Source organism: Podarcis gaigeae (genome assembly GCF_964106915.1).
Source record: "Podarcis gaigeae genome assembly, chromosome: 17".
NCBI classification, from domain to species: Eukaryota; Metazoa; Chordata; class Lepidosauria; order Squamata; family Lacertidae; genus Podarcis; species Podarcis gaigeae.
The window spans coordinates 39,026,829-39,041,021 of record NC_139694.1 but is presented as its reverse complement, the minus strand read 5'-3'; the positions used below and the strand labels follow the sequence as shown (position 1 = coordinate 39,041,021).

At 49.3% G+C, this 14,193-nt stretch overlaps 2 protein-coding genes across 3 annotated transcripts; both read right to left on the bottom strand.

Moving 5' to 3' along the window:
- Nucleotides 1-757: 757 nt before the first annotated feature.
- Nucleotides 758-4,200, bottom strand: LOC310835182 (caveolin-2-like). Its single transcript, XM_083719986.1, has 3 exons — nucleotides 3,721-4,200; nucleotides 3,201-3,388; nucleotides 758-1,734 (listed from the first exon to the last, which is right to left on the bottom strand). The coding sequence occupies exons 1-3, from the start codon at nucleotides 3,871-3,873 to the stop codon at nucleotides 1,584-1,586; spliced, it is 492 nt and encodes a 163-aa protein (XP_083576112.1). The 5' UTR covers nucleotides 3,874-4,200; the 3' UTR covers nucleotides 758-1,583.
- A 2,641-nt stretch (nucleotides 4,201-6,841) lies between these two features.
- AVPR2 (arginine vasopressin receptor 2) lies at nucleotides 6,842-14,193 on the bottom strand. Of its 2 annotated transcripts, none has more exons than XM_083717965.1 (3): nucleotides 13,926-14,193; nucleotides 10,067-10,922; nucleotides 6,842-8,509 (listed from the first exon to the last, which is right to left on the bottom strand). In XM_083717965.1, the coding sequence occupies exons 2-3, from the start codon at nucleotides 10,914-10,916 to the stop codon at nucleotides 8,307-8,309; spliced, it is 1,053 nt and encodes a 350-aa protein (XP_083574091.1). In that variant the 5' UTR covers nucleotides 10,917-10,922; nucleotides 13,926-14,193; the 3' UTR covers nucleotides 6,842-8,306. The 2 variants fall into 2 exon arrangements, with proteins under 2 accessions (XP_083574091.1, XP_083574090.1); XM_083717964.1 differs by having other exon boundaries at nucleotides 7,822-8,509; nucleotides 13,942-14,193.

Sequence of the window (14,193 nt, the reverse complement as noted above, 5' to 3'; positions counted from 1 at the left end):
GAGGGGCTGCCGGAGAAGATAAACAGACTCCTACTGCAGTTTTATGCACACTGGAATCCAGCGGGTCTTACATCTGAGCAAAGTCAAGACTGAACTGGGCTCCATCTCACACAAGATGGAGAGGGGTGTGAATTGCAATCTGCACATTCTTGTTAACTTCCATCCGCCCACCAGCCATTCCTCCAATACCCTCCAACTGCCCTGTTTTAAGCGGGACACTCCCGGATTCACAGACGCATTCCCTGCTTCTGTTTGGATTTGGGAATGTCTTGCTTTCCCCCTCCAGCACCACTGCCACTGAGCTCAGGGAGGCCGAGCCTCTCTATGGCTGCCACTGCCAGCCTCCTCCCTCGGCAGCTCCTAGCGGCCGCTGGAGAGCGGCTGCTGCCACTGAAGCCCAGCTCCAAGTGCCAGCGGACGAGAGGTGTGCCGCCACCGCCACTTTTTCTCCCTGCCACTTCTGTCTCCAGGTCAGGGCTGATCCAGGAGTGGAGCTGCAGGATGTTGTGGCCTGCACAGCTTTCTGGAATGCTGGAGCCCAGTAGAGGAGAGGCCTGGCGCTGCTGCCACTCCATTTCCCTGCCCCTTCTGCCCCCAGCGTTTTGATGTCCCAAATCCAAAGTTAAGGCTGCTGGGGGATATGTCCTCTGCAGCCCCTCTGTGAGGCACAAAACCTTTTCCTCCTTCATCCCGTCCCTTTAACACCCATTTGTGCCTGGCTTGCCAGAACAGAACCAAAAGAATTCAAACACAAGGGGAAGCAAATCAACTTTTTTGTTTTATTAAATAAAGGGGGAGACGACAGAGCTTTACATTTCAGTGATTGCTGTGGGAGGAGGGGCTGGAGGGAGCGGGGGCTGCCTCCCACAGAAATGAACATATCTTCTCCCAGAGCCCAGCACTGGGTCTGGAGTTGCCCTAGTCCCCCTCCTGCCGCCCCCCCATGCAAAATGTCACTTTTCCTGGAGGAGATTCTTATGTGGGCTGTCAGTCTGGGTTAGGCCAGAGATGGCTGGACTTCAGCTCCCATCCACCCCAGACAGCATGGCCAGTAGCCGGAGACCGTCTTGTGTGCAAAGCCAGGTGGATGCCCATCCTTGTCTCTGAGATACTAACCGACAGATGAGCCAGCTAGAATCTCAGGGACGGAGGAGGGTAGTTTTGAAAGTTCCTCACTTATTATTATTATTATTATTATTATTATTATTATTATTATTATTATTAAATGTAGACCACCCTTCATCCAAGGATCACAGGGAGGACTATGGAGAGCCCACTCCTAGAATAATGTGGAATTCTTTCTGCAGGTCTGGACAAAGCATGACAATAAGAGAATAGAATACAGATGTTTCATTTTGAGACTTCTCTCTGAAGCACCACTCCCCTCGTCCTCCGGCCTCCTTGTCTTCCTTCCCTCTGACCTGCTCCCTTGCCCACAATTCCCCTTTTCTGACCCAAGGCTAAAAGCTCCCTGTGAGTTCTACTCTCTGCTGTGAAATTCAGCCAGTTTAGTGGATCTGAGTGAAATGGGAAGGAAAGTCTTTGGCACGTGGGTCTTGGAGGGGGGAGGCGGCGTCTCTGTGTCACTTCTGAGTAACGGTGAGGTAGATGGCGCTGCAGCAGCGGCCCAGACTGGTGAAAAGTGGGGCCACCACAACATCCAGGATGCTGGCCCAGAGAGTGCGAACCGGAGGCATTGCCATTGTGCAGAGCTGGATACAGGGCATCACACACCTGAGAGAGGAAGAGGGGAGAGATGTGGCTGGCAGCCTCCAGGAAGCAACACAGCACCCAACATTTAGACTCCAGTTAGGCAACCTAAGGGCCAATATATACTCACCTACAGCATTGTTAATAAGAATGTCTTCAACTGCAGGCAGGCAACCTGCAACCCAGAGATCAGGGGTTGTAGCCAACACTAGTCCTACTCAGAGTAGAAATGTTTTATATTTGTTTTATGGTTCTCTTTTGTAAGCGATATTGATAATCTTGATCTAGATTTAAAATACACATTTTCAAATAAATAAATAAATTTTTTAAAGTATAATAAAAAAGAGTAGAAATGCGTGGACATGGCTAACTTAGGTCCATGACTTTCAGTGGGTCTACTTTGTGTAGGCCTAGCACTGGATACAACCCTGTGTGCAGCCTCAGACACCTCCAGAAGATGCCTACCATTCTTCCAACTTTTTGAAAGAAGGAAGGCTCCTTTCTGCTTCATGTCCTTCTTTTCCTGGGTCCCACCAAGTGCCCAATTTATTTAGCATTTCTGTCTTCAGATTCCTCCATTCCTCATATCAGTGTTAGGCAGACAGTACTTATCTGCTCCCCCAACTAGCAGAACAAGGACACCACACAAACAGTAGGTGCTTCCAGATCAAGTGTACAGTGGTACTTTGGGTTAAGTACTGAATTCGTTCTGGAGGTCCGTTCTTAAGCTGAAACTGTTCTTAACCTGAAGCACCACTTTAGCTAATGGGGCCTCTTGCTGCTGCTGCTGCGCCGCTGCCACACGATTTCTGTTCTCATCCTGAAGCAAAGTTCTTAACCTGAAGCACTATTTCTGGGTTAGCGGAGTCTGTAACCTGAAGCGTATGTAACCTGAGGTACCACTGTATTGCTATTTTGCAGATCAGATTCAGTCACATCCTGGCAAATTCAGGTTGTGCAATTAAAAGTGGATTTGGCAGTCTTGTGCAACAAACTCACTTTGCCTGCACACAAATGAAGACCCCAAACCTCTCACTGGTGTGTGAGTGCTGGACATGCATGTGGGTTGCGACGCATACTTTAACACCAACTCCCTCTGGGATAAGTGTTTGGCAAAATGAGATTTGTTTGCCATTATTAGTCCACTCCCTGAAGCACCCACAAAACTACAGGACAAGTCAAGTCAAAGTGCTAGAAGAGCCTCAGCCCACCTGGTGCCCTCCAGACATTTTGGACTACAACCCCTATCAGCCCAAGCCAGCAATGAGGCTGATGGGAGTTGTAGTCCAAAGGGCCTGGAGCTTGGCAAAGTCTGTGTTAGAGTAACACAGCCTCCTCCTGTTGGTAGTTCCCCCAAGTAACCACTAGAATTAGCATTGCTAATGGTCAATGAATGTGCAACCAACTGGAAGCAAGAGGCTGGTCGTGAGCCCAGGGCCTTGGCAGAGCCAAGGGCAAGAGGAGGCAGAGCAAAGGGGGCAGACCCTCACCAGATGTGCAGGCAGCCTAGGCAGGCAAAGAGAAAGCCCGAGAGCAGGGAGACGGGCACAGCACACAGCAGCGAGATGATGCGGTAGCACCAGAGGCGCGAACTCTCAAAGACGATGTCGCTCCAGGTCCAAACCCGGTCAAAGCTGCGAAACGAGGAAGGTTCAGCAAGAATGTCGGAGAATTCCAGCTGCCGGGAAGAACAAGGGAATCTGGTCACTAAAGATTCTCCAGCGAAGAGAGAGAATGTTGTGAGGCAGAGCAAAGCATCTTGGGACCAGGAGGACCCATGCCGTCTCCTTCTGTGTGGTTCTGGGGCATGTAAGGAGCAGCAATCAGCAAAGGGGGTGGAGAAGAATCGGTTGTGCTGCAGGTGAAGGGCTGGGAGGAGTTTGGGGGTGAACAAGGATACACCTCCCACCTTGGGTGGGTAGGAGAGAGCTGCACCCTTAGATTTTAGGAAGTCAGAATTTAGGTATCCCCACCCCACCCCAAATCAGGCAGGTAAGCTCCCTTTGTTACCTTCAGGTGCTGGTTGATCCCACGCGGGTCCCGAGGGTCTGCTTTGGGTGGTGTGTTGATAGCGGACTGCAGGAACATGGGAGATCCTGGCTCCTGCAAATGAGGGTCTTCTGGATCCAACTTGCACTCAATCAGATAATCGTTATTGATCATCCTGCGAGGAGGGAGAAGATCAGCACTCGCAGGCACTGCTGCTCTCTCTGAAGGGGGGATCCAGTAACGCTGTCAAGCACCTCTTTATAATTCTGCCTCTCACCCTTGCACTCTTGTTGCATAGGCTTTGTGTTTTACTGAAACTGCCTTGTCTGTTCTTATTTAACCCGCCTGTCCACTCTTCACTTGCACAGTATTTCTCTCCATCTGTGTGCAGGAACTTGACTCCAGTTCTATTCTCAGCCTTGGCCAACATAGATTGGAGGGCGAGGGGAGTCGAGGAGGGAGGATCTCAGCAGTTGCACGCCCCCGCCTGGTATTTGCAGCCATGGGGCGAGTGAGATGCATTGGGACAAGGGGTATAAATATGCCACCGTCCCAGAGTTCCTTTGCTGAGGAGCGGAAACGCGGAATGGCGGCCCAGCTAAATATATGCAAGCCCAGGGTATTCTTGGAACTGGGAGAAGAATGGGGTGCAGTGGGTCGCAGCAGCGGGGCTCAGAGCCAGGTGAACTAAATAGGGTGTATACCAATGGCAGCTAAATGGCTTATAGAAGCAGGGCACCATCTAGTGGCTCTGAGCTACCATTCAACAGGTCAAGAGAGCACATCTTGCCAACTTTCAGCAACACTCGTGGGACCAAAACTGCAGGAATTAGAGGTATTTTGTGGCATCTGAAACTTTCCTTGGGTTCTGTAGGACTGGGATAAAATGCTGGCATTTTCAAGGCTTCTGCTGGGTTCTGGGAAACCCAAATAAAGCTGATGATGAACTGCATTGCTTTCCCCAAACCCATAGGTTGTATTGGACTCACAGAGGGCTTCCTGATTCAAGGTCCACACAGTCAGAGAATTCTCATTCTCATAGGATAGTTCAGTCAGTAGAGTGTGAGACTTTCAATCTCAAGGTCATGGGTTCAAGCCCCACGCTGGGCAAAAGATTCCTGCAATGGAGGGGGTTGGACTAAATGACCTTTGAGATTTCTTCCAACTCTACAATTCTCTGATTTCATGATTCTATGATTTGTAGAGTTGGAAGGGTTCCTGAGGGTCATCTAGTCCAACCGCGTGCAGTGTGGGAATCTCAACTAAAGCATCTATGACAGATCTAACATCTGCTGAAACACTTCCAAGGTAGGAGAGTCCACGACCTTATGAGGGAGTCCATTCCACTGTTGAACAGCTTTTACCACCAGAAAGCTCTTCCTGGTGTTTAGCTGGAATCGCCTTTCTTGTAATTTGAAACCTTTGGTTCCTTCCAGAGCAGGAGAAAACAAGCTTACACCACCTTCCAGGCGACAGCCATTTAGATATTGGAAAATGGCTCTCACATCTCCTCTCAGTCTCCTCTTATCCAGGCCAGTGTTTTTTTCTGGGGGTACTCAGGAGTACGGGCACCCTTTTTTCTAGAAGAAAAGCACTGATCCAGACTAAACATACCAAACTCTCTCAGCCATTCCTCATAAGGCTTGGTTTCCAAACCCTTGACCATCTTGGCCACCCTCCTCTGCATATGTTCCAGCTTGTCAACATCCTTCTTAAATTGTGGTGCCCAGAGCTGGCACCTGCATTCCAGGTGTGGTCTGACCAAGGCAGAATAGAGTGAGACTATTGGCAGGGCCCTGCATTGGCATCCAGACTGCATGTGGGGGGATACAGTGAACAGGGAAACCTTTCCTTACACAGGTGTTCCTCCTGCACAACAGAGTTCCACAGAGTTTTGGGTAGACCAGTTATAGCTTTAACTCACTGCATATTCTTCCTGGGAATCTGAAGAATGTGAGAAGCTGGAGCCCTCACCCAGGCTCCCTCCAGACATCCTTTGGATTCTGCATTCGTGATGATTTGTGCTCTTGATGGTATCAGGCCAGGGATGCCAACTTGAATGAAGTATTTGGGGGGGGGGCAGGTAATCGATCTGCACAATCGATCACGTAATGCGATGCACTCACACCATTTGAACGGCAATGCCCATCAACTTTGGGGGAGGGCTGCCCCCCTCAAGTATTTTATTGGGCATGCAAAGGGACCTCAGCCCCTAGGAGCTGGCTCCAATATATCAGGTGGCTATTCGTGACCCTGCTTTTAGTACTATTTGTGCCTGCCAAAGCTTTGGGGAGGACATACAGCTTCATTTCCTGCAACTTCCAGCTAAAATTCTGTTTTTGTTGTGTTGTGTTGTGCTTTGGTTGTACCCTCTGGATAATAATGTGGTAGCATCAGGGAAACGTCACAGAACAATGAATAAAGCAGAATAAATCCACCACTAGTGCACTATTATTGGGTCAATAACATGTTGCAGAATGAATGCACCTGCAATAAAGCACCCGTCTGGAGGGGACATGTCTTTGGGCAAAGGCTACTTTGGGCAAGGGACGCAGGTGGCGCTGTGGATGAAAGCCTCAGCGCCTAGGACTTGCCGATCGAAAGGTCGGCGGTTCGAATCCCTGCGGCGGGGTGCGCTCCCGCTGCTCGGTCCCAGCGCCTGCCAACCTAGCAGTTCGAAAGCACCCCTGGGTGCAAGTAGATAAATAGGGACCGCTTACCAGCGGGAAGGTAAACGGCGTTTCCGTGTGCAGCTCTGGCTCGCCAGAGCAGCGATGTCACGCTGGCCACATGACCCGGAAGTGTCTCCGGACAGCGCTGGCCCCTGGCCTCTTGAGTGAGATGGGCGCACAACCCCAGAGTCTGTCAAGACTGGCCCGTACGGGCAGGGGTACCTTTACCTTTACCTTTTACCCGATGCTGTGTAAGTAATTCATTCAACTAGCAACTTGTTTTTGTTGCTGTTCTTTTAAAAAGAATTTTATTGAAAATGTTTAACAGAAATAAAGAACAGTTATTTGGGTCAAGTTTGCAGCAGCAGATATAGTTGCCATCTGCAACCGGGTAATGCAGCCACCTCAATAGAACTAGAAATTATTATCAGAGGGAGGGAGGGAGGGAGGAAGGACGGAAGGAAGGCTGTGGGAAGGAGGGTTGAGGAAGAAATTGGATTCAGTTTGCATTTAAAGGTGGATTTACCTATTTCACACTTGCTGAAACAATACATGACCCGAAATGCAGCCATCCTTCAAAATCCACACTTCTCCAAATTTTGCAAGGCTGTTCTCCAAGCTGATTTCTGGTCTTCCCTTCATATGCCCTATAGGCATTGTCAGTATTGACTTGCTACCTTTGTGGTTGCTCGTTTGCCTTTAAGATAGTTTGTTCTCTGAAGGGGAAGGAAACCAGCTCCTCACCAGCTTAACATGGGGCACCACCCAGTGGTAGGTTCTTCTGCAGAAGCCACATTGGAATAAAATAGGGTTGCCATATGCCTGGAATTTCCAGGACAATCAGCCCTCGTCAACAGCTTCCGGCCATATGTCAACCTGGCAACCAATGCTGGAAGTGCAGCTCAAAAAGCTCAACAACTTTGTGTCTGGATTTTCAGCTTTTGAAATATGGCAATAGAATAGAATAAAGGGCAAGCACCTGTTGGGCCCTTGGATCAAATCAATGGCTGATATCTAATGCTAGTCCTACTCAGAGTAGACCCATTGAAGCTGATAAACATGACTAAGGGCTCGTCCACACTTCTACCTCTTCTGCCGCTTCCCCAGAGAAACCTGCTGTTTATCGTTGAATCAGAACAAACGTCCATCGGTTTTTCTGTGGATTGACCATTTGTTTGGATTCTGTGGTAAACAGCAGGTTTCCTGGGCAAAGCTGTGGGACAAATGCAAAACTATTTGGACCTGTGCCTCAAAAGCACAAGAGAAATGGGAAGCCACTCAGACCTGTGTTTTCTCAGCATGAAACAAGCAGAAGTGTGGATGAGCCCTAAGTCAGGTTCCTTAATTTCAGCAGGTAGGAACTAGCTCTGGATACTAGCTGCCTCCTCACCTTCATGGTGTCCAGGAGGCAGCTGCCTTCTTTTGCTCTGTGCTAGGGCTGCCTCTCATCTTGCACCTGCCCCTTCTAAGCATGAAAAAGAGCAAATCCTACAAAAGACTAGGATGTTTCACTTAAAAAGGCTGCAGTGTTTAATAAGGTGGCTTGGTCTAGCCCAGCCTCCCCCAACCCGGTGCCTTCCAGATGTTTTGGGCTGCAACTCCTACCTGCCCCATCCAGCACAGCTGGGGTTGTAGCCTAAAACATCTGGATGACACCAGGGTTGGGAAAGGCATTGCTTTACAGGTTCCAGAGGGCAATGAAAACAATGGTCTTCCGGCCGTCCTAAGTGCCCCTGTGTCCTTGGAGCTGGCTTCTCTGTTAAGCTGGGCATCTTTCCACCCTATAGAGCTGGCTGGTGAGAGAGTGGCGCTCCTCTTTGGGAGTTTCTTTTGCATCCACCTTTCTGGCCAAGCCCCAATGCCTTGGAAGCCACCATTCAGCAGAAGGAACATATTCCTTGCTAGGTGCCCCATTGGTGTTAGTGGCGCTCTGGCTCAGGAAAGGGCATCCCGTCCCAGGGAGAAGCTGGCAGTGAAGGTGGAGTCCTCATGCAGGGAACTCATCTGCTGACGGGCCAGTCTGGGACAAAAGATTTGTCGCAGCTCACCCGAAATACTGCTGCTAAAGGTGGCGTAGACCCAGGGGTTGGTGCAGCTGTTGAGACTGGCGAGGAGCATCAGGAGGGTGAAAGCTGGACCTGGAGAGGAGAAAAGGAGCAAGGCTCAGCCTGGGAATTGCAAGAGCTCAGCCATGGGGCATGCTCTGGAAGACAAATAATAAAGGCAAGGGCACCTCTGAGAATAGATAGAGTGCAATTCTCCCAACACTGGTTAACCACAGCCTGCTCACATGTTTGGGGGCTTCCAGGGGAGGCGATGTCGTTCCCAAAGAGACCTCATATATCCCGAGCTGAAAACAATTGTTCTCCTATAGGGAAGAAATGTGATCCTGTGTGGGATTATCTCCACCCATCTCTGCACTGGCAGGAAGTAAAATCTTTAAGAGAATGCACCTTGGGGGCTGAGACAACCCCCTCCAGTTCTATTCCCTGCCAGCTCCACTGCAGGTTGTATTGCACTTGCACCATTGTTTTGCTGACGGCTTTAACTGGCTTGTGAACCATCTTGCTATTTCTTCTCAAAATGAAAAGCAGTATATAAATTCCTTTTAATCCTCCTCCTCTTCCTTATCCTTGCTTGTCCCCAACTCCCAATGGAGGGTCCTGTAGGACTGTCTGTATTAGGCATAGAATTGAAGTAATATGAGTCCATATTAAATTTCATTCACAGATCATGGAATTCAATACAGTGCATGCAAAGTGCCCACCCTGCCACCCGCCTTTTGCCATGATTTACACTGAGCCCATGAAAATATTATTGCAGGAATCTTTGGTCATGGAGCAGTGAGATAAGAGAATAGGAGGCAGCAGGTAGGTTCCTAGACCACAAATGGGACCCAGCTGGCCAGGCTGAAACTCTGGAGCTTGTTTCAGGCCCCAGCCGCACGCTGACAGTCATCTGCACAGCTGGCCCCGGGGAGTCCTTGTTCTGGATCATGATAGTGGTGCTTAGCCCCCGACCGTTTTCCCAATCATTTCCCAAAGCTGGAGGAAAGTGCAGGGAGGGGGGGCATTGAAGTCCCTCCCTGCCATGCTGTGGTCTGGATTGACAGGGTGTGTAGCTGTGCGTGTGCTTATTTCTTTTAACAGAGTAAACAATGCTTTTATATATGTGAAACATAGCCTGTAGTTTGGATCCACAGTTGTAAACAGAAGGAAACAAAGAAGTGGCAGACCTTTTTAAAAAAGCAAGAGAAATAGTGTCCTAGCCGTAACCTTGAACTTTTTCATGTGCCCTTGTTCTGCTGCTCAGCATACAATAAGAAGGAAGGAGGAAGGTGCTTTTAAGGGCTCATCCACACTTACCATTTGCTTTCTAGGCACAGCTGCACACTTTCCTGCTCCTGGTCCAAGTGCTTTCTTTTTTTGCCCTGCCATTTCCCCCAGGAAAACACACTCTTTAATGCTGAATTGAAAGAAACAGCAATTCAGGTTTGGGGTGGATTGCAGTTTGTTCCAATACAATGGTAAAGAGGGGTTTTTTTGTGGGGGGGGGGGAAGCACTTGGATCCATACCTGAAAAGCCCAGATCTGTGCCCAGAAATGCGGGGCAAATATGTGTGTGGATCGAAATGCTGCGGTGGATGCCAGTTTTGTAGTTTGGAACCTGACACCCTATGCTGCTGCAGGACTCACCGTCTAGTGGGGCCTGAGGATCCCACACAGACCACAGCTGGACTAGGAAAAAGGGGGCCCAGCAAAACACGTAGATAAGCACAATGGCTAGGGTCATCTTTGCAGTCTTGGACACAGCCCCGGAAATGGGGGAGGGCCCCTGCCGGCTGTCCCGGCCCCGCAATGCTCCTTCTGGCCCCAGGCGCAGGCTGCGGTGGACCTCACGGAAAATCATGGCCTGGCAGGTAGCAATGAAGAAAGTGGGGAAGACAAAGACCATCAGAGTCACCCACGTGACGTAAGCCCGAACTCCCCAGGGCTCTGCAAAGTGAGCCCAGCACTCGTGGGCTCCGCTGGGCAGCTTGGTTTTGGAGAAGATGAAGAGCTGTGGGAGGCTGAGGAGGAAGGATGCGGTCCATGCCGCCACCACCAGGCGATGCCAGCTGGCTGGGCCCTTCCGGAAAGCCAGCATGGGCCGGCAGATGGCTCGGTGGCGGTCGTAAGTCATGGCCACAATGACGTAGGAAGAGGCAAACATGCCAACCACCTGCAAGTACTTGACGGCGCGGCACAAGACATCCGGGCCCTGGAAGCGGTCAGTGATGTCCCAGATGAGCTGCGGCAGCACCTGGAAGAGCGCCACGGTCAGGTCGGCCAGGCAGAGGTGGCAGATGAAGCGGTGCATGGGGCTGGCCCGGCGAGCGCGGCGGAAGAGGGCTCCCAGCACCAGCCCATTGCTCAGAGTGGCTAGCAGGAAGATGGAGGCCAAGATGGCGATTTCCACTTGGGCTAGAGCGTTGTCCCGGTCGTCAGATAGAGGGAGGGAGGTGTTGGAGGTGGGGACAGGCAGCGTGGAAGAGGCGTTGAGCATTTGCTTCTGCAGAAGGTAAGAGGGCGAATGGGAGGGGAGAACATCCAAACAATGTTATTAATCCCATTAATCCAACTTCTGTGCCACTCAGCACTTCAAAGGCAAACACAGGGACGAAACACAGAGACGTGATTAAATGATGCACTGCTGCAACTCAAGGGTACACAGGGATGGAATCAAGGGCAGGATATTAGTCTGGTTTATTGCGATATAAGGTTCTTTGGAGACAGCACTTACTTCGCCAACATAGTGCCCTCTAGAAGTTTTGGACTACAAGTCCCATCATCCTTTGCCATGATGATGGGTGTTGTGGTGCATGCAGAATCTGAATTCATCAACTCAGAAGCATAAACAGACAGCAAGTATAACAATCCCTAATAGGAAAGGGCAAATCTGCCAACTTCAGGTTCCCTCTACTTTTCATTTTCTCAGTTGTAGCAGTCTGCTACATTTCCACATCAGTGTGTGATTTTTTTAAAGGTCCTTGTGAAAATTCATTGGCATTTTAATGTGAATTTCTCTTAAGATTTAGAGTCTTGTATGCAACTTAGCCTAGTATACACATTTCAGCAAAGCAATTTCCCCTAATGCAACAGATTTCTGCATGTTATTTTAATATTTGCACTTGTATGCACACTTTGCCCTAGCATGTGCATTTTTGTACCCAGAACATGGCCAGAGAATAGCACTGCAAAATTTGAGGAAGTGTGAATTTTGAAGGGTGGCTGTGTTTTGGTTCAGAAAATGTGAAGTAGGCAAGTCCACCTTAAATGGGAACTGAATCAAATGCCCCCCCATTGCTACCCCAAAATCACTGCTGCCCCATAGCAGCTGAGCTAGCCTGCCTGGGCAGTCAGCACAGTCTCCCATCCAGCCCAGTCTCCCATATCGGCTCTCCTGCAGGTCAGGGACAGAATGTTTGGACACTCCTGGTGGTCCAGCAACCATTCTCTTCTTTCACTTCAGGCTTCCGACACCAACTGCCTTGACCTCCTCAACTGCGAATGGCATGCTTTTCATATTTGACAAATAAAAAAAAACAATAAAAACCCAGCTCAGGTGTTTTACTGAAAGTTGGTATTGTAACGGCTGCCATGTTTTGTTTGCATGGTTTGTTTGCTAACAATCAGGGATGGTTGACTGATGTTTCCTCAGCGGGAGCTAATGGCTGGGGATGTTTCCTGAATGCGCAATTGATCAGCAGGGTGGGAACGAAGCCCAATGCACTGTGTGTGTGTGTGTGTGTGTGTGTGTGTGTTTGACTATGACCAGAGAAAATCAGAACTGGCCCTGACTGGAATTCAACTGTTGCTCTTGGGAAATCTGACAGAGGATTAGCCTGCTGTTTAACACTGTGTGAACACTAAGAGTCTGAAATGCATGGGGCTTGTTCTCCACCCCAGAATTCCTCTGTTCACATCACTTTGCGATACTGGCACGCTACCCCAAGAGTGCAAAGGGAAGCTCTGTGCCTGCTCTCCATACACAGCAGAGGGGGGGGGGGGTACAGAGAGTGAACTTTACAAGAAGTGGGGGTCTTGACTGCCTCCCCTCCTCAATGTCTCCACGCCCCATTGTGGGGCATTTGTTTACCTGTGTGTGCACTATTTTTTATCAATATTTGGGATGAACATTTTCTGAGATATAAAACTTCCACAAAAGTAGAATTTTAAAAAAGTGTGTGGCCTTAAGCCCTACCAGTTGCCCATTGGTAAAGCAGAAAGGGGCAAAAATCTGCATTTAAATAATACGTCCCCCCAGCTCAGCATTTTGGCACAAATGTCTTCTAATTTTTCCATGCGATTTTGCCTAAGAAACACATTTTTTGCAAACCAACTGCATTTTATATGTAATTTCAACTAATAAATGCTTTTTGGTGAGCACATTATGCTAAGATATGCATGGCTGTAGACATTACATGGCTGGAGAACTGCACTGCAAACTTCATAGAAGTGTGCATTTCAAAGGATGGTTGTGTTTTGGAACACACAAATTTAGTAGGTTTTACTCTGAAAGATAACATAAATTGAATTCCCCCTGCCCGTTACAAGCCACCTTAGAGGCCACTGGGCCAGGGGTGCCAACTTGAATAAAATAGGGGGGGGGGGCTAAGTAAGCCCTGTCTTGCATAATTGATCACTTGATGTGGTGCACACACAACTGCTGAATGGAAATACCCATCAAATATTTTATTGGCCCCTAGGAGTTGGATCCTATGCACTGGGCAATGTGAACAGATGGTTTTCCCTGGCAAGTGTCCATAATTTCCTAGGGAAATGCAGGAGTGTATGAACAGATACGGCTAAGCGGGAGACAGCAAGTGATGGCATTTCTCCCCCAGCCCTTCACCTTGCAGATACATAGATCAACTGCTTCCTTCAAGTCTGATGGTACCCCCATGTCAAAGAGCTGCTGCCTTGCAAGGAGTCAGACATCGTCAGCCCATCCAGCCCAGTCCTGCCTATCCAACTGGTAGCTCTCCAAGGTCACAGCAGCACAGATATCCATCAACCAGAGAATCCAGGGATTGAGCCTGGGACACTCTGCATGCAACACAATTGCATTATCCCCCTCTTTTCCCCACAAGCAACTGGCTCCTCCACAACCTCCCCCAGATGTAGTTATAATTCATTTGCACTTGGGGGCGGAGAGTTCACCAAACACCTAATTCTACAGATGCTGATGAAGAGATCCTGTTCCCAAGGCAGTCAGCATCAAGCCAGCCAGACATGTGACAAAGTCCTGGTTTATCATGTCCCACAAGTTGCCTCATAGGAAGGTTGTTTCTGTAGCAGAGTAAAAGTGGTTTACACTCTACAATCAAGCAATATAGAAATTTAATGAAATTAATAATGAATAAATAAAAACAGAGGGTGGGGTGTGAAGAAGTAGGGGCATTGCAGGAGTGCCCAGTAGAATAAAATGAGGGTGCGTGGGGCAGACAGTGGGGCTGGACTCTCACCGAGAACAAGAATGCAAGAGCAAACTTGGGCCACCTTGGTGCGTTACCTGTTCAAGCAGTTACCTGGTCATCCATGGTCAGAGCATCAGCTGGCAAGTAGCTTCAGAGGTGAAACCTCACCATGTTTGCTGCCCACAGCTTGTTTGTAGAACCCACCAGGGAAAGAGAAGCTGTGGTCCATTCAAAGAGATGCTGGATACATCCCTCTTAGAGGCATCTCCTGAAGCCCTCCGAGTTCTCTCTCCTGAGTCTTGGCAGTGAGGATGCTGCAATGCTCCTCTCAGGGAGAACGTTGGTGAGAAAGTCCGTGCCTGA

Coding starts and splice junctions, on each gene's coding strand:
- LOC310835182 (XM_083719986.1), bottom strand. CDS start 3,873: ATGATCAATAACGATTATCTGATTGAGTGCAAGTTGGATCCAGAAGAC. Junction 3,389..3,720: donor GGATCAACCAGCACCTGAAG/GTAACAAAGGGA, acceptor TCTTCCCGGCAG/CTGGAATTCTCCGACATTCT. Junction 1,735..3,200: donor CTAGGCTGCCTGCACATCTG/GTGAGGGTCTGC, acceptor TTCCTCTCTCAG/GTGTGTGATGCCCTGTATCC.
- AVPR2 (XM_083717964.1), bottom strand. Junction 8,510..10,066: donor TCCTCAGGCCCCACTAGACG/GTGAGTCCTGCA, acceptor TCTCCTCTCCAG/GTCCAGCTTTCACCCTCCTG.